Source organism: Pleurodeles waltl, chromosome 3_2 (assembly GCF_031143425.1).
Source record: "Pleurodeles waltl isolate 20211129_DDA chromosome 3_2, aPleWal1.hap1.20221129, whole genome shotgun sequence".
NCBI classification, from domain to species: Eukaryota; Metazoa; Chordata; class Amphibia; order Caudata; family Salamandridae; genus Pleurodeles; species Pleurodeles waltl.
In genome coordinates this window covers 48,400,263-48,419,552 of record NC_090441.1, presented here as the reverse complement: position 1 = coordinate 48,419,552, position 19,290 = coordinate 48,400,263, and the positions used below count along the sequence as shown (strand labels likewise).

Here is a 19,290-nt window from a genome sequence, read left to right as displayed (position 1 = left end):
ATCTAACCATGATTTTTGTAGTTGCAAAGAGGGGTATTTCCGGATCAGGATTGCCACTCCCCTGGATCCCGACATATACCCTACGTGTGCTAGCATGGTATATACGGCCCGGGAAGTGGCACTGGGTTCCCCGGAGATGTCTTTCTTGCAGTAGGACATCTGGTTTCAGACACATAATAATTACAGTTACCAGACCTCTCTTAATTTTGTTGCCCAGACCATTTACGTTGCATGCAAGGATAGACCGCTGCATGTGGGCTAGATCATTGACATGCAATACGCTGGATAGATTGTAGTTTGAATCTCCCCATCACAGTGAAATATACATTCTGTGTTTCTGATATGTCCTCCCGCCGATCAAATAAATAAAAAAAAATAATGAACAGTGCAAACATAACAAGCAAATTTTGATCCCCATTCCCCCGCACACATCCAGTCCCATAACACACAAGGGAGCAACGTTGCAGGTCCGGCTTGAGGGGTCCCTATTCCAAATTACCTATATGTAATCAAAAGTGCAAATAAAACATAAAGAACAAAAGAAGGCTGCTCTCGCAGTGTCATTCTGTATATCTTCAAGACAGAGAGGGAATCACTGGGTGTTGGACAACAGCTTCACTAGCCGATCCCACTCACCCTCAAACAATGACACTCACAGTAACAGACCCAGTCACTCTCGGTTGGGGCGGTAGCCAATATTAGGTAATAAAACAACAATGGCTACAGTCCTGCTAAAAAAAAAAACTCTCTCTCTCTCTCATACATACACTAATCTCTCTTTATACTCTGGACTGCTAATATCGCTCAAAACAGGATGAGGTGAAAGGTTAACTCTCTAGATTTACACTTGCACTGCTAGAGCGATTACCAGGGGTATTGGCCCGCACCGTCCCCAGACTACCAAATCAACCCCTCAGTCTTAAGAGTCTACCAGTACATCGCTGTCTTCCTGCACCATTAACTGGATCCTGAGTTGGTCCTATCACATCACGTTCATTTTCAGTGGGCCACTGGACATTTTCCTCTTCTCCCTCAGGCCAGGAGAGCTGGCTTCACACCTGTCACAATCTGAGTCTGACAGTGATTGTCTTGTGGGTTGCTTTCACATTCTTTTCTGCATGAGACCAGTTCTCAGGCCTGCCGGTATGTTATCTATGCTTCCGCTTGGTGGACCATTGTTTTGGCTGTGCTCCAAGAACTTTCCTGTCATCTGGATCTTCCATAGTTATCAGTCTGGTTCAGAGCTAGGGCCTGTCATCCAGCCAGGCTCAGGCCTCCTCCGATGTGGTAAAGAAGTAGTATTTTCCCTTATAGAGCACCTTTAGCTTGGTGGGGAAAAGTAACATATATTGCATTTGTAGGGGGTGGAGTTTCGCCTTCACCATCTCGAAAGATCTGTGCTGCTTCTGGACTTCACAGGAATAGTCGGGGTTATTCGTATTGTGCAGGATTTGAACTTAACTTCACCCTAACGTCGTGTTCCCCAAACTACTACATTCTGGTCTTGGAAATTCAGAAGCCAAGCTATTACTGTACACGGTGGAGCACCTGGCAGTGGTCTGGTTGCCAGTGCTCTATGGGCCCTCTCTATGACAAAGCAGGCAGAGGAGGAGGCTGTAGGGAAGGTGGGCCGAAACCAATTTCTCAAGAATTCAGACATGTCAGGCTCCTCACTCCATTCTGGGAACCCCCCCAGCCTTACACTGTTACGTCTCACCCGATTTTCTGCGTCATCGAGTCTCCATAACAGGTCTTTGGTGACAGCCTTAATGTCTGTCAGGTCTTTGTTTTTTTAGCTTGGGTAGTGTCTTTCACTTCAGATATTCTTTCCTCCGCCACTGTGTCGCATTCTGCCAATTTGCAAAGGTCTTGTCTCAAGAGTGAGACTCTAGAGCAGACCTCCCTAGTTCTTGATTGCAGTACAGCCCTTGATTGGTTGATGGCATTTAATAGTGCTGCATTGACTGGCGCCTGGGAAGTTCTCATCAGTTGGAGTGAGATGAGCCGTCCTGGCATATTTATTGATCTCACCCTGATGGGATGGTTTTGTGTCCTTGTCTTTAGCGACAGCACCAGGAGACTAGCAGTATTATCAAGCTCTTTCTTCACTCTAGAGAATTCGTTCTCAAACCTATCAGACCATTGAATTCTCTTCACTTCTTGCAGAGAGCTCTCATATTTATGGCTTTTGAAGCCAAATTTGGGATGAATTTAGCATGAATCTCTACCATTGTTAACAACTATATCGCTTCTTTCTTAGCTCTAGGTTACTTTGGTGTCTGATGCCATGTTTTGTAACACAGTGCACCAAGTTTCTTCTCAATCCCTAGTTTTAAGCCTTACATTTTCCTTAAGTGTCTTCAAATTTAGTCTGACTATAGGATCATGTGTATCTTTTATTCACCAAAAATCACCATTATGTCCTGAAAAAACTGGACTCCTACCATGTTCCCAAAAATCTCGTTCATTATCCATTGGTCTGCAGCTCCTGCTGAAACAAGCTGCATTCTCACAAAGTGAAATATGCTGAAAGGAGTCTTAAATATGTTGAGCTCTCATGACTCCTCATGCAGCTTAATTTGGTGGCATGCGGTCATAAGATCCAGTGTTGAAAAAATCTCAGCACAAGCTAACATCATTACCATCTATGAAATATTTGGAAGAGGAAAGTGATTCACCACAACAAACTTGCATGTCCTGAGACCGATCTGTGCTCAAGCAGATCACACTAGAGTGCTTGCATGCTACAACGAGGGGCCTTTCTCAACACTCTGCCCTCTACAGTAGAGGATCAATTATGCCAATCTAACACAACTTGTCTAGTTCAGATTTAATTGCCTGCCATATTGAAATGTGAATATAATGTTTTCACTAGCAAAAGGAACAAATGCCTCTGTCAACTAGTGCACAGATCCTTGGATCCATCCTAATTTATCTTGAAAAAGTACCCAGGTTCCCTCAAACTTTGTGTTTGCACACATCTGAAGTCTTTGATGTATTCCTTCCCTAATCTGACCAGGGGATTGGCATTCGTCTCCAAAATAAAACATACATCTTTCTTATGAGGCCAAAAAAGAATGTTGTCCCCTTTACAGGAACTTGCACCTTCCCCTTCACCGTGAGATAAGAGACCTCATTTTCAGCCTGGAAAATATCACTTAACTTTATGGTCTTACCCATATATCCACCAGGTATGGCAGCATGATCCTTTAGCTGAATTTTCCCCAGAAATTATTGATCAAGAACTTTGTTAGAAATCAAAGCTAACCGTGCATGGCTATCACTTTACCTGTAATTAAGTATATTTAATTACTTCTTTTGAATGAATCTTAGCCCCCTCCTCATTTACCATCACAATGTGGTCGTCTTCACTGCCTGCATCTTTCAAAGACTATTGAATTGACCTTGGCATTGTTCTTACTGGACTTGCAACACTTGGCTAGATGACCTGGTGATTGCATAATTTACAAACTACATTCAAAGCTGTACATTTCTTGTAAGAAGCCATGTGCCCAACATCGCTACACCTATTGCATCTGCCTTTGAACTTAATAACAGGAGGACTAACTTTCTATTTTTGACTCGCATCTTGTGCCTCAGCCTTACTTAACTGGAGACTTTTCATCCTAGAGTCCTTCTACACAAGCTAAGGAGTGTTCAACTTGTTTGGAAATTGAAATGACTTTGCTCAACATTTGTTGATCTTTGAACCATACTTTTTCCCTGATCTTGTCTATGCAACGCTTAAGCATAGAAACAACAGAGGAAACAGACAAAAAGTGGAATACTAAACAGAGCGAGACGCAATAATACAGACACCAAAAAAATGTCATTGTAGCACCATCATCGCCTCTGTAGAAAAGATAATTCTCCTGCCTGCAGTACTCTAAACTAAAAACAATGCCTCATCGACAGTTGGCCTTCTCACTGTCAAACTACAACTCCGTCCCCTTCTGAATCAGAATCATCCCCTTTCCAATAGTCATAGAACATAGCAGAACGAAACATAGCTTTTCTTAAAGGTACGAAGAAAAAAGTTACCAATACTTGGTTCTCATAGGATACCGCAACTGGATACCTTTTGCCAAGCCCCCTTTTTTTGGTGGCACACAAAATAAAATTATGCTGAAGTATTGCAGTTCACAGATCTGAGGTTATTTAACCACTATTCTTATGGTTTGATGGTTCTCATGGCTAATACTTTCTGAGAGAAATAAGACTTTAGAATGTTGCTAGCCATCATAAATATGTAATGGATTTGTGAACAATACATAAACAATTCATATTTCTAGTTTTCAGAAACAATACTGTTCCTCCAGTCAGTTATAAAGGTTTTCTGGCGTTTTTAGGCCAACACTACCAAACCGTGCAAGCTGCAGTTGCTAAAGACCTATTGCAAACTTACCCAGAACTTTAAAGCTTGTCTATTGCTTACCATTAGTTGGCTTTATAGTCCCTGCTGTTTGCTCGCTTCTTATTCAATGTCTTGCCATGTTCATCTTGTATTTGTCCTTTCCCTATAGAATATCCTCTTTACTCTTCCACTGCTCACTTTAAGGCAACTACATCTTAGGGCTGACCACGCAAGCGCTCTGGCCTGTTCTAATCTCTCTGTGGGCTTTTAACGATGCCCACTCTTGCTCTTCATTCTTTGTTGTGCTTGTCTTAAATGCTTCATTTTTATTGGTGCATTTTGTGAAATGTCCCTCCTTTTGTGTGCTGAGTTCCATCCCAGGCGATTTCACTAAGTGAACATTTTTGTTGATCATCACACTACATCAAACTTCCTCCTGGTACAGTGTGTGATGATCCCTCCTCCAGTTTCAGTTTGCCTTTCATCCCAGCTGCAATCTTTTCTAGACATTCATGCAGGAAGCTAGTAACTCTAGCGCTCACGCTCATGGCAGCCTGGCGCTTTGGCGCTTTGAATCGGCTCGCTTCTGTCATCTGTTTTACTTTTTATTTTCAATTGATGTGGCACGAAAAGTCCAGGTAGGAATTTACAACGCTAATAGCTCTAACTCGAGCAAACTTGAAACGCATGCTTGTCTATTTTGCTTTGCTTAAGCACTTAATGCAAGTGTATGTTTTCTCCAGTTGTTTCCTTTGTGTGCTTTTCTCCCGTTGCTCTGTCCCATGTGTGCTTCTCTCACCTCGCTCTCCTTGTTGGACTTGTCCTTGTGCTTCTCCCTTTACTACGTGTTGTTCTTAGTCAATTCTCTTTGTTGTGCACTCCCTCATGTACTTTTCCCTTCCTCCCACATGCTCCTCCCGCTCTACTGTCCCCGCTTCATCCGTGGTGCAATTACTTATTTGGGGGGGAGGGCAGGCAGCAAACTGCTGCTGGGCTTATTCACTTTATAAATAAAAGTGCTTTCACACTACTTAATTTTGATTATTTACCGATCCATTGCGAATCAGTAAATATAGAAAGTAGCGCCTGCGTCTCGCATGTATGTCGTGACTCATGTGGCTTCAAAATTACCTGGATTCTAGTTGCCATGTAATTTTGCATTTTTTACCCTTTTCATGCTGTATAGCGCCAACATTTTTGTCAGTGCTGTACATCATGAGCAAAAAGGATTGTTGAACCAATACGTCTCAATGGCCTGACCTACTGGCTTGACAAATGCCTATTATAAGTACCTCTAAGTCTTCCTGTGTTTGTCAGAGCCTCCCAGCTGTTAAACTTTTATGTGTTTTAATAGAAAAAATGTAAATTTTTCATAAGTCTGTGCGATCTTAAATCTTGCATAATAAAATCACAAGATGTTTCAACAGTCTACTGCAGTGGTTCCCAACCTTTTGACTTATGTGGACCCCCATTTTATCAATACGGGAGCCCGGGGACCCCCACTGAATAATTATTGGAACACGGGGACCCCGAGGAGTCATTACTGATAGCTGGGACCTAATATTATTAAATGTTTTAAGCAGCCGCGGACCCCCTGAGGAGGCTTCGCTGACCCCCAGGGGTCCCCGGCCCACAGGTTGGGAACCACTGGTCAACTGGATCAGATTAAAGTAGTTTGTTTTATATACATTCCAACTAGTATCAACATAACTGTCTGATAAAAATAGACAACTACACAATTTAAGGTGGTCACGTCACTTTAGTATTCGGTTGTTATTGTAACTTGCAGAGTGCAAATAGGAAGCAGCAGAGTTGTGTGTAATGGTTGGGAATGGAGAGCGATCCAAGAACGTATGGGGACAGGGGAATGAACGTTTCAATGACTGACCTTGCAGGTCTGATGTTTGAGAGAGAATTCCTATGGGCGGCAGGTTAGCTGTCTTTGGAGAAATGCCTGTCTTCTTTTGGAATTGCAGAAACAGGTCATTAACACGCAACTAAATGCATTCCTGTTGATTTTGTTGGAGCTTTTCACGTTTTGATGTTCTCTTCTTGTAAAACAAGCTGTGATGCTTATATTGGTGGAGCAGCATTCTTACTATTTCTTCTTGGAGGCCTATATTCATGGGCCTCTGGCGAACGTCCCCAAAAAGGTACAGTATGTCTTAGCCTTTGCATCTTAAATCCATTATAGCCCATTTGTAGACCAGCAACTCGAGTCGAATTGCCTTAATCAAAGCCATTTCCCAGCACTGTGTGTTTCAGGCAGCATTTGTAATCAATTATATTCCAAAGATGATGATGCAGAATTCGAGGCTAGCTGCTGAATGTCAGCAGATGTTTATAATGAAGGAAATAGAAAAGCATTTCCTTTAAGGTTTAACAGGCCTGTGCGCACATCTGAAATTGAGTTTTCAACATGGTTTGTTTTTTAAGAAAAGCCTTTATTAGCCGTGCAGTCTCAAAATGTATTTGCATTTATCTAATGCAATGTACAGCACTCGTTGCCACTACAAAGCACTAATACAAGATCAGATAAGGGACTTGGAGTATGGTTGGAAACAGTTGGAGGTGGAATCGGCTCACTGCACCTTGGTAACTCGAGGGCGTACTCTGTTTCTGTATTCCAGAAGCCTTTTTGTATTTTGTTATTGTTAAATGTAAATGCCTTGGTCCAGTGTGGGAAGGTTCCCTGCAGCTCACTGCTTACTTCGTGTAAGCAGTAGGGGCAGGTTTTAGACATGTGACTCGCTTTTTAGACGTGGTGGTGTTTCCAAGTTGTGTAGCGTACAGGATTAGCATCATGGCTCATGGGTGTCTTGGTCCAATTCGAACCTGTTGGTGGTTTAGAGGACCCGAGTCTGTTCCCTGTTGGAATATCAGATAGTTTGCTGCAAGACGTGGATGCTTTGGAAGGAAGTTTCACCGTGAACCTGGGAACCTTCCTCCGAAGCATTTCCATCAAGTTGTGCAGGTAAAGTCCATTTTGAGAGGCGGGCCATGTGGTTTGTAGCAGGCCATTTCTGAATTATGCACTTTAGTCTTTAACTTCAGCCTTTGCTTCATAAACAGCCATCAGTAGATTTTTCTTGATAAACTGGCCTTCGTGAGATCCAGTGAAGGGGGTCATAAAGGTTGAAGCCGGAGATGACCTTGACCTCATTCTTACCTATTGAACATACATTTATTTCACTGTTTGTGTGCTACTTTTTAAGTTGCGTTATGAGATGAAGCAAACTCGGTGCGGATACTTTATTATTGAAGGGATGAAAAGCTGGTTAGTGCACTCCAAAGGCAGGCAGTCTGAGAGCAGGTTGTTAGCTTACAAACACTTCTATATCTCACTGAAGTAAACCTCACGCCCCAATCTATGCTTTACTCCTATATTTGGAACCGTGTGCTGCAAAATGTACCAATGGACGAATACTACAACCCTACTATTCACCTGCTGCTTGGACATGGCAGGTTTACTACACTTTATGTAGCACTTTTGATTTTTCACAACCCTGTGACTTCAGTAATGTAACATTAATGACAACACCGCCACTCTGAAAATTGTTCCAGCACCACTGCAATAAATTCTTAACTAAAAGTAGGCTTTTTCATGAACAGTGTCTCACAGTGGTTCACAGTAGGGGTTGTGTTTAGCATCTTTCCAAACCAGACATGGCTTGTTGTCATTGACGGATAAAGGGCTTTGTATCACAGAACAAAGCCCCCATTATCATTTAGTGCTACTTTGGGGTATTTTCTCGCTCATGGTTTGTGTACCATATTTGCACCTGAACCATGTTTCTGACTAACATGCCTAGCCTTGAGTTGCCAGGGGTAAGAGAAAATAGTAGTGTGCTGTTAATTACTGATACAGTGACAATCACGCTTTGTACTTGTACTACCTTTTGCTGAAAATGACTGGTTGCTTGTATTTCATTGCTCTTCCCAGGCTGACCTGAGCAGACTTACTGAAATTGACAATGCCCTGGCAGTGTTCTGCATGGCCACCTATGGAGAGGGAGATCCAACTGATAATGCCCAGGATTTTTACGACTGGCTGCAAGAGACCGACACAGACCTATCTGGGCTCAAGTTTGCGGTGCGTATTGGTTGCAGCAAAGGCATATGAGAGTGAACTGCTAAGATTCACTGATGTAAATGAAAGTGTTTTTATTTACAGATGCGCGGCCAAAAGCTCTTCTAGGTGATGTATTACCACACTTTCCCAGTCATTCTGCCCTTCGTTTTCCTTTGATCTCTGACCTCCTTCCCCACTTGCATTTTACACTGCACTCCTCTCCTCCCCACCATATCTCCTCAGTCTTATTTGTGATCATAGAGTTTAGGAAGCCTTATCAAGTAATAGGAGAAAAGTAGGGTGCCACTCATAGAACTGACGTTTGTCCCCTTTGTCAATCTCTGATCCTTCAGTCACTTGTTATAGTAATTTTCCCTTTGAACCAAGTTCAGCATTTGAGTGCTGAAGTGGAGTTGCATCCTACAGGTGAGATATGGAATGATCTGTTCACTAAAGTAATATCTATTAATTATGGGCTGTATTTCTGCTTCTGTGGTGTGATCATCTGCATATAGGTAAGGGGTCAGGATCGAGTTCTCTTTAGCAATATGATATCCCCCGGTCCTTAAATGTTATGGTATTCTAGATGGGCGATTTGTAGGATTTGTATTCTCTTTACAAAGTGGTGTCCTGCTGCTGATCATGAACATAGTAGTCTGCTTTGCTTGCAAGTCCGTAATCCAATGGAAGGCACTGAGCCACTAATACTGTCCTACTCGCCAGATTGATTTAGATATGTTATCACTCAATGTGTACCAAATATAAACAAGACGTGTATCACGTACAACAAACACAATGATGCAGTGCAACAACCATGAATAAGAGACCAAGAGCAAAAAACACCTTAGCACATTACACATGTAACTCATTACATCTGTCTGCATTGGAAGATCCTCTTACCTCCATAAGCATAAATTATTTTACAACCCCACTCAAAATTGCATAACAGTTTACATATGTAGAAAAGGGAAACATATCCACAATGTGAAAAGTAACATTGATAACCCATCCCCTTTAGGTGCCCAACGCATATTCAGTTGACACAGATATTCGTACCATTTCCAATTGTCATCATCTCATATATCCCAATATGAGTATTATAGTCTTGTTACATGCCACTAAGTATCCTTTGCTGCTTGATGTTCTAATGATGACAAACATGTTTTAACAATGACAAATATATTCGCACCTTTTCCAATTGTCATCATCTTACTTATCCCATATCTCAAATTAAGTATTGCAGTCCTGTTACATACCACTAAGTATCCTTTGCTGCTAGATGTTTTAGCGTCATTACAATTAATTCTAAGTGTACAGGCATGCAAGTCTAAGCCAATTCCAGAATTTACATAGGTTTACATTGATCGCATCATTTCAGATGATTCCTGAAATCTATAACGTGCACATTTGACATCCTTATCCCCCACTAAAATTCATTATGATGTTTTCAAATCTATTATAAACTTGCTGCAATACATTCACCATATGAATATATAATTTGTTTTTTAACGCGTGTTACATACCACTCAGTGTTCTGTCCTACCATGTCATCAAACTTCCATTTTCCAGTTTTGCACAGTTGCCATAATTTTAGCCCACTCTAAATTTCACATAAGTTTGTAACCATAATCATTCCAAAAGGCACCTAAAATTTATGAAACACTTATATGAGAAACTCCCTTAAACAAGCTCCCGTGAGCCCCGCTGAATCCTGTACTCCTAATGTATATCACATTACATTTACAGCCAGTGTCATAGATGACAAATTTGGTTTTGCAATTAATGTGATGTTTTATATTGCAGGTGCGACCAGTGTTATAACAAAATTGTTTAGTCTTGTTTCTGTCATAGCTACAAATATTATATTCCCCACAAATATAGAATCCTTTGCTGGATTCCGACAACCAAGTTCCTGTCATTCTAGACATTGTTACATAACTCGGACACACCCAGTCCCTGATTGTCCTACCCTTATGGTACGTGATTCTAGGTTTCATGGTGACATCCACCTTAATCCCAGGTATATCCAACAAAAATGGCCAATGTTTCCACAATATTTTATAGATATCACCACTCATCTTGTATACTTTGTGACAAATGCCTTTTTCTAATGTGTATTCGTGATATCTCTTTTTCTCTTGATCAGTGGGTTTGCCCTAGATACCCCCTGTATGATGTCCTCTGTTTTTTGTAGAGTCCTCTTCATAGCCTCTAATTGTAAAACGCAGTTAGATATTTGTTTGCCATGAACGTATCCGTTTCACTGCAAATGCGTCTAACATGCATCATCTCTCTACATGGTATATTGTTGATTGTGGACCTGGGATGTGCACTAGTCGCGTGAAGGATGCTATTACTGGCTGTCGTTTTTCGATATAGGGTCCTTTGGATCCGGCCCAGCTTGATATAAAACTTAAGATCTAAAATATCGATCCTATCCATACTGGATGCCATAATCAATCTAACATTATAGGGATTGTCATTTAAATATCCAAAATATTCAGTACGTTGACCAACTGTTCCCTTCCAGGGCACAATAATGTCATCCATGTAGCTCCCCCAGAACACAAGATTATCCGACCTGAGGATGTATTCCCAGTGTAAGTGAGAACCCGGCTCCCAGTTGCCATGCATTTGAGTATAGCACACAACCAGTATGTGTACGTGTTGTATTAGGAGATGCTTGAAGGAGGTGGGCTGATCTGGGCCAGCAGTGTGAAGTGGAGGCACTTCTATTTCTACTAGCATACGCCAAGTCCCTGTAGTATGTGAATATACAGATCAGGTAGTTTGTATGCGTATGTGCCAGTTGTGTCGGGTAAAACATAGGTCTACACAGAGGCGTACCTCCCAATGGGGTTGTAGTACAGTTCTCTTACTGGGAATAGTTAGGGGCTGAGCACACAGACGTTGAGTAATGTCTTCAGAAAATAACCATTTTTGGGTAAAGGAGCCACAGACTAAATTACTTTCAACACCACTATGTTAAATCATGGTATCATAACCGACCTGCACCACCCATGCAAAAGATTCTGTGATTGGTTGACATGTTGGATCTACATTGGAGACGGGTTGGAGGAAGGTCCTGCACGTGGGTACTGAGACAGCCCTCAGCTGTCTCTGGTGCTCTACATTGAGACCGGTTGGAGGAAGGTCCTGCACGTGGGTACTGAGACAGCCCTCCGCTGTGTCTGGTGCTCTACATTGAGACCGGTTGGAGGAAGGTCCTGCACGTGGGTACTGAGTCAGCCCTCCGCTGTGTCTGGTGCTCTACATTGGAGAAGGGTTGGAAGAAGGTCCTGCACGTGGGTACTGAGACAGCCCTCAGCTGTCTCTGGTGCTCTACTTTGGAGACGAGTTGGAGGAAGGTCCTGCACGTGGGTACTGAGTCAGCCCTCAGCTGTGTCTGGTGCTCTGCATTGGAGAAGGGTTGGAAGAAGGTCCTGCACGTGGGTACTGAGACAGCCCTCTGCTGTGTCTGGTACTGAGACAGCCCTCCGCTGTGTCTGGTGCTCTACATTGGAGAGCGGTTGGAGGAAGGTCCTGCACGTGGGTACTGAGACAGCACTCCGCTGTGTCTGGTGCTCTACATTGGAGAAGGGTTGGAAGAAGGTCCTGCACGTGGGTACTGAGACAGCCCTCCGCTGTGTCTGGTGCTCTACATTGAGACCGGTTGGAGGAAGGTCCTGCACGTGGGTACTGAGTCAGCCCTCCGCTGTGTCTGGTGCTCTACATTGGAGAAGGGTTGGAAGAAGGTCCTGCACGTAGGTACTGAGACAGCCCTCAGCTGTCTCTGGTGCTCTACTTTGGAGACGAGTTGGAGGAAGGTCCTGCATGTGGGTACTGAGACAGCCCTCCGCTGTGTCTGGTGCTCTGCATTGGAGAAGGGTTGGAGGAAGGTCCTGCACGTGGGTACTGAGTCAGCCCTCAGCTGTGTCTGGTGCTCTGCATTGGAGAAGGGTTGGAAGAAGGTCCTGCACGTGGGTACTGAGACAGCCCTCCGCTGTGTCTGGTACTGAGACAGCCCTCCGCTGTGTCTGGTGCTCTGCATTGGAGAAGGGTTGGAAGAAGGTCCTGCCCGTGGGTACTGAGACAGCTCTCCGCTGTGTCTGGTGCTCTGCATTGGAGAAGGGTTGGAAGAAGGTCCTGCCCGTGGGTACTGAGTCAGCCCTCCGCTGTGTCTGGTGCTCTACATTGGAGAAGGGTTGGAAGAAGGTCCTGCCCGTGGGTACTGAGACAGCCCTCCGCTGTGTCTGGTGCTCTGCATTGGAGAAGGGTTGGAAGAAGGTCCTGCCCGTGGGTACTGAGACAGCCCTCCGCTGTGTGTGGTGCTCTGCATTGGAGAAGGGTTGGAGGAAGGTCCTGCACGTGGGTACTGAGACAGCCATCAGCTGTCTCTGGCGCTCTACATTGGAGAGCGGTTGGAGGAAGGTCCTGCCCGTGGGTACTGAGACAGCCCTCCGCTGTGTCTGGTGCTCTACATTGGAGAAGGGTTGGAAGAAGGTCCTGCCCGTGGGTACTGAGACAGCCCTCAGCTGTCTCTGGCGCTCTACATTGGAGAGCGGTTGGAGAAAGGTCCTGCACGTGGGTACTGAGACAGCCCTCCACTGTGTCTGGTGCTCTACATTGGAGACCGGTTGGAGGACGATCCTGACATGGCATTTGATTCTGCAGGGTTCTTGCTTTTCACCATTCCCTTACTTTGAACCCCAACGGTGCACTCAGTAGGAGACAAGTTATATTGTGTGACGTATATTAGTGGCTATGGTCCAACTGTAACTTACTGCTTATTTAGTTCTGTGATAAATATTGAGACTAGCTCTATGCTGGCCCAGCTTGGCTGTATGCAGGCATGGCTGATTTATAAATTCAGTAAAAATGTTGGTCCTAACCTGTAACTTGCTTTTTCCCTTGATGTGGATTCTGCTAATAATTACTAGCCTGTAACTAACTCTCAGAGCAGTCTTTTCTAAATAAGGCTGTGGTTGTAAAATCAAAAGCTGATCACTTTTAGGGTTTAAGCTAAAGAATGCCTGTATAAACGTTGAGTATAGCGTACACGTCACCCAGCAAAGCAATGCTGTGTACATGGCGAAGAGACGTACTTGTATCCTCATGCACCACGGATGCTTTACAGATAAATAATGTATTCCCAGGTTGTTCTCTGCAATGTGCCAAGTGACAGAACTTGTTGGGAGACTGAAACTGCTTTAATGTTCCCACGTGCCTTCCAGGCCTTCTAGGTGTTCTGCGGGCACACGCTCTCCTGTTAATCACTGCTTTTAGACCTGTGGTGTAGAACAACACGCACTGAAAGAATGTGACCCGTGTCATGGCTCACTGCCAAGGCGCACACCCATCCTGGGGTTGTCACGTGTTAATGGCTGTCCTGCAGCTCCTACTAAGCCAGGTTCCCATTTATCTTTGTTTTTTTGTGATTGGCTGATTCGAACCACAAATACCTACATTTCCAAGTAGTAACCCAGGAAGGGCGTTGTCAGTTCAATTTCTTAAAACAAAGTGCCAAGGTTAGCTGTTCCTCTCCTCCTCACTTGTAGTAACAGAATGCAGTTCACCCATGTGGTGCACGCCGACAATCATACCAGCATGCTGTTCTGTTGCTTTCAAGTGGGACTGTATGTTGCGCTGCCTTGAGTTATGGTGCTGGGGACGTTTTTTGTTTAACGCGGTTTGTTTCCTTACTTTGCTTTCCTGTTTTGAAGTTCTGTACAGAGTTGACAAACGAATATCGCAGTATTATGTTCTCCCAAGGCTTGTACAGAGAGCTGAACCATGTGTGGCAACCAATGCCAGTGGACTGCTTCTGCACTGATTTTGGTCTGACTTCTTTCAGGCCATAATAGCAGAAACAGTCTTCGAATAAAATGACATGCGTTGCACAGGTCTAGCTGTGGGCGTTTTTCTGGGTGGGCTAATAAATGAAGTAAAACACGTTACTGTTCAAAACAGTGTTTACCGCACTGCAGTGACGTGAACTTCCGGTTCCGCATAAGTGCTTATTTTCGCCAGAAGGAAGTGTCCGAAACCTAGGTTATGGGCAGAGAGCCATAATACCCCGTATCTCGCTTTATGTTCATTTTGCAGTTGAGCGTGTTGTTTCTGAACATTGCAGCTTTTTTTATCAGTGTCTTTGGTGGAATCATTTGTTTTCTTAGGTTTTTGTGGTGTCAGCTTTTCGTGTGCTATGACTTACTTGCATGAACTGCGGCCCTTAGTAATTGACCAAGTTTTCACGCCTTGTAGGCCATTCTTGAGGAGGAGGCCTGAAACGGAGCCACCCATTCAACTCTAGAGAGATCCGGAGACCTGGGGGAGACTACTTGTTTGTCCGAGAAGAGACAGTACCGCACGATAGATGTCCGACTACACCTGTCACTGGATAGGGTGTGTGTTGGAATTTCCCCTTACCTTCGATTGTCTCTCTGTCCTTGTTGAGCTTCATGAGCGGACCTTGCATCTTTGCAATCAAATTCCGTCTTGCAAGAAATAAACACATGCATCTAATCTCATTAGGTAGTCCACTACATTATAGGTCAGATACCACAAAATTAGTGTTTTTTCCTTACTCTTGAACACTTTTACCTGAAATGCACTGTCGTCATTTTAGTATCTTGCACTTAGAAGAAAACAAGACATCTATCAGCCTCGCAGTTTTGAGCTATAGGGGTTTGGCATTTAAGGACTCATGCGGTCATGCTGATATTTTCAAAGCTGCAGTTACCAAGAGTTCACCCCCCAGTAATTGCATATCTTTTAAACATTTAATGAGATGTAGGCTTTATCCTTTGCAAATTCACCTTCTAGAATCTCCATGAAGTTTATCTGCTGTCATAAACCGGTCTGGACTGAAAAACTACAGTACTCCCTTCCCCTAGTATAGCCCCGTTTATTTTGGGTCACACAAATAAGCAACTTTTTTCCAGAATACAGTATGCATTCACAAGCTGATCCTCCTAGCTGAACCTGCAATATTGATTTGATAGCAGTATTATGATGGTATGTCCGCAGTACTTGTGTCCCTTCCTGACCAAGGCTGTTGCCTGCCTTTGCTTGTTTGCTGTATACTACTTATTCTGGCAGAAGTGTATGCTTTTTAGGTCGAGGCTAGAGACATGCTGTATTCAGTGTGTGGCCTTACTGCCCGCCTGTTTGCTTTTTATTGGTAACTTGGATTTTCCTTTAGAAAAGCTTCTTTCTAGTGGGTCATCTCTCTTCTTTATCACTCCTTTTAGTTGGTTCTTACCGCCCAGAGAGCAGGAACTAACTACGGTATGGTTCCAGTATGTTTAAGTGTTCGTTTTGGCGCACTATCTGTTTATTTTCCCTGGCTCGTGTTTTAGTATTGTCGTGTTATTTGCGTCGGTGTCTTTAATGTCTCCAGTGCTCCTCATGCTTCCTCCTTGCTTCAGTTGCAGGGCAGTCAGCTGCTTTCCACCAGTGCAGGGTTGTCGTCTTATTCACGTCGCCGTCTTGATGTTTCCCGTCCTCCGCATCTTTACTTGTTGCATCTTTATTTCTTGTATTAAAAGGCTCACTTGAATCGTTACGACTGCTGTTCCCTGGAGGGGGGGTAGGGGGTAGGGGGGGGTAGCTAGGTGTTGTATTCACATCCACTTCTCATCTTTTGCTCGAAACACTATCATTCTCGAACTCCCAGTTGGAGGGATCCCTGGTCGAGCAGCCAATGCCAGCCACTACCTTCAGCCCCTCTGCGTGACATCTCGGCACAGGGAGGCCCGTGCTGCCCGCCCCAACTCATCCTACACCCCAGTGTTATCTTGTTTGTGTTTGTTACAGAGTGGGGTTTAAGTGCTCTGACTGTTTGTCCACAGGTTTTCCACCTCCCTCCCCCCACCGGCTCTCCTTCACCCCACGCAGTGTGCTGCACGGTATCCACCTGCTGTTTGTGAAGCCGCATCACTCCGTGGCCTAGTATGGGGCATTGTGAGGGGGCGGTGGTTTTATTCAGCCGCTACTAGGGAGGGCGGGCTTTTTTTTCGCACTTACGGTTTATTTACCAGGGTTTATTTTTAATCTGAGGTGCACACACAAAACTCTCCTACCATACGCAAATGCAGCGTTTTACACCATAGTAGACACACACAGGCTTCTACGTAATTTAGAACCATGTATATTCAATTATCTCTCTTACCCAGTCTATTTTTTCTTTCTCTTTTCCCTGGTTTTCACTGTCCTCTTACATTCGTTCCGTCCCCCCTCCCTTTGTCTTCTCTTCCACTCTCTCTCTCTCTCTCTCTCTCTCTCTCTCTCTCTCTCTCTCTCTCTCTCTCTCTCTCTCTCTCTCTCTCTCTCTCGCCTCTTCTCCCTCAGCCATTTTCTCTTTCTCTCTTATTATCTGTCAAGGGTTGATAACTCCCAATACATGCAGCTCATTGGCTGCTTTACAGTCCATCTCAGATGCTCTCATTATATATGAATTGTGTATCAAGCGCCGGAGCCTTGGCAGCACACCCACCACAGAGCGCTGCTGAAGAATGCATCTGTATTACATCTGCATCCCACTCACAGAAATCGAAGGTCCCTGATTTCCAACAGAAAGCAGGCGAATATTTTCATGTTGTGCACCAGTGACCTTCACATTTTCTTTCACTTAAAGCCACGCTACAGAAAAACATTGCGTGTTTTATCTGTTTAGGGGCTCCTCCCTTTTCGCTGCATGGCATTTTAACCTCCAGTTAGTTGTCCAGCTGATCCACGATTAAAAGCCACAGAGAAGCAGGCATTTCGGGGTCTGCAACCCCCCTTCACACGCTCATTCCAGAAATAACCCCACAGCCGCACCCTCAGACCGGGTCAGGACAGAGCAATATTGTGCCGGCCACGGAATTCAAGGAGCATGCTTTTTGCCCCTTGGGCCTTCTAAATACAGCTCAGAATGATGTGGCTGGGTGTCAGCCGGGGAGACGCGCCACCCCTTGCAAAGAGGCTTCTAGGTTGAACATGTATATGAGATTTTGAAAAGCACAAGCAACGCCACCCCAACCAACACCCTTACAATGGTGCACATTACGCTGTTCCAGTCATTTGTGTAGCGCACATTCTTTGGTCCAATCCACACCACAGAATGCAACATCATGCCACGGAATTTAACAGCACACCACATAATTAAATTCCACTACGTACCACTTCACAGCACAAAATGCCTATCCACATAAGTACACTCCATGACACATTCCCACTGCACATAATTCCAGTACCCTCAATACAACTTAATTACTATCCACATAATTCCACTGCACACCATGCCACATAATTCCACTACACAATCCACACACCACACTAATCCTCCCATACCATTTTACAACTAGCAATTCCAATCCAACCTACATAATTCCACTTCACACCACATATAATCTACTGCACTCCATTACACATGGGTAAAAGACCTAGCCATTTACAACCCCAGTAGCTCGAACTCTCGCACAAGCGAGACCTGTTGGCTTTGCCAATGCTTGTTACTCTTTTGATCATCCTCATCTTTTGGGGCACAGTGAACCCTCATTATCTGAGTTCTGGGGGGCTGGTGTGAGTAGCTGAACTCTGTTTGCTATCTTTGTTCATGAAGAGGGTATTTAAAAATAGCCCAGTAGATAAGTGTGCTTGGAAGGACTTCTTTGCGGTCTTCTACCTTTTGAATTGGGGCATCCCGTACAATTGGCATATCCAAGGGTGTGCAAGAAATGTAAAGACTATCGAGAAGGCCAGGTATCCATTCTTGCTGAATAGCTGGCGCTTAAGGTGTAACTAAATGGAACCCATTCTGTATTGGTGCCTCTGTAAACAATTTTCTATCTCTTTGTTTAGGCGGAATGCAAAATATATATATATATATATATATATATATATATATATATATATATATATATATATATATATATATATATATATATATATATATATATATATATATATATATATATATATATATATATATATATATATATATATATATATTTTAATACACCAAAAGCCTGTGTTCCTCCTGGTGTTGTTTTCTTGGAGCTTGCTAATGTGTTGCCCGAGTTGGTAGTACCATCTTTTCAACCCGAGACCTGTTGTGTATTTTGTTTGGTTGTTTATCTATTTGCCTTCATGGATGATAACGTGCATTTTATTCTTTTTCGATTTTGGCTTTCCAGAGTCAGTAAATTGCATGTTTGTTGGCATGAGGTTGGTTTTCTTAGGAATCAATAGGTTTCTTTGCCAATGTTTTTTGCACATTTGTTACAGCGCATCGAGTAGCAAGCTTTACACATTTGGTGCTTCGAGGGCTCTGTCATACTTTGTCCACTAGAAGGAGTGATTTCTTTATTAGCATAAATTATCCATACGGAAGACCGAGAGCTTGACAGTCTACAAGTGGGAAGTTTAATATTAATCAGCCCAGCATTTGTTACCAGAGGGTACACCTCATATCATGGAGTTACACTGGAAAGAAGTTGTCCTTGGGTCCGCGGATAAGAGGTATCTTAACTATTTAGATGGAGTCTGAGTAGTGAGTTTTAATGGGAAGTTGTTTTCTTTTCTTTTAGACCAATAGATGGGGAATATAGATATCAATATTTTAATCCATACATGAATGTCATTTGGGGGTCGTAACGGTGACGCCTGTCCTGCTTTTTGTGACCATTGGCCTTAGTAGTGGCAAAGTCACTGCCAAGAACACAGGTAGCACCACTATTCTTGTTTTCTGCCCAAATTTTATTGTGCTTATAATGACTAATACTCATTTCACTATTGGTGCAGTAATAAAAAATGGAGCGCAGTTTGTTGAACGAGACCATTGCTGCCAGCTGGAGTGAGTACATTAAAAAAAAAAAAA

The 19,290-nt window shown here is 43.6% G+C and overlaps 1 protein-coding gene across 3 annotated transcripts in view; it reads left to right on the top strand.

Moving 5' to 3' along the window:
• Positions 1–19,290, top strand: part of POR (cytochrome p450 oxidoreductase) — a 374,224-nt gene that overhangs the window by 171,574 nt on the left and 183,360 nt on the right. For all 3 annotated transcript variants that reach the window (XM_069226728.1, XM_069226727.1, XM_069226729.1), the window contains one exon: positions 8,298–8,447. In XM_069226728.1, the coding sequence (XP_069082829.1) occupies positions 8,298–8,447 (150 nt within the window). The remainder of the gene's footprint in view (positions 1–8,297; positions 8,448–19,290) is intronic.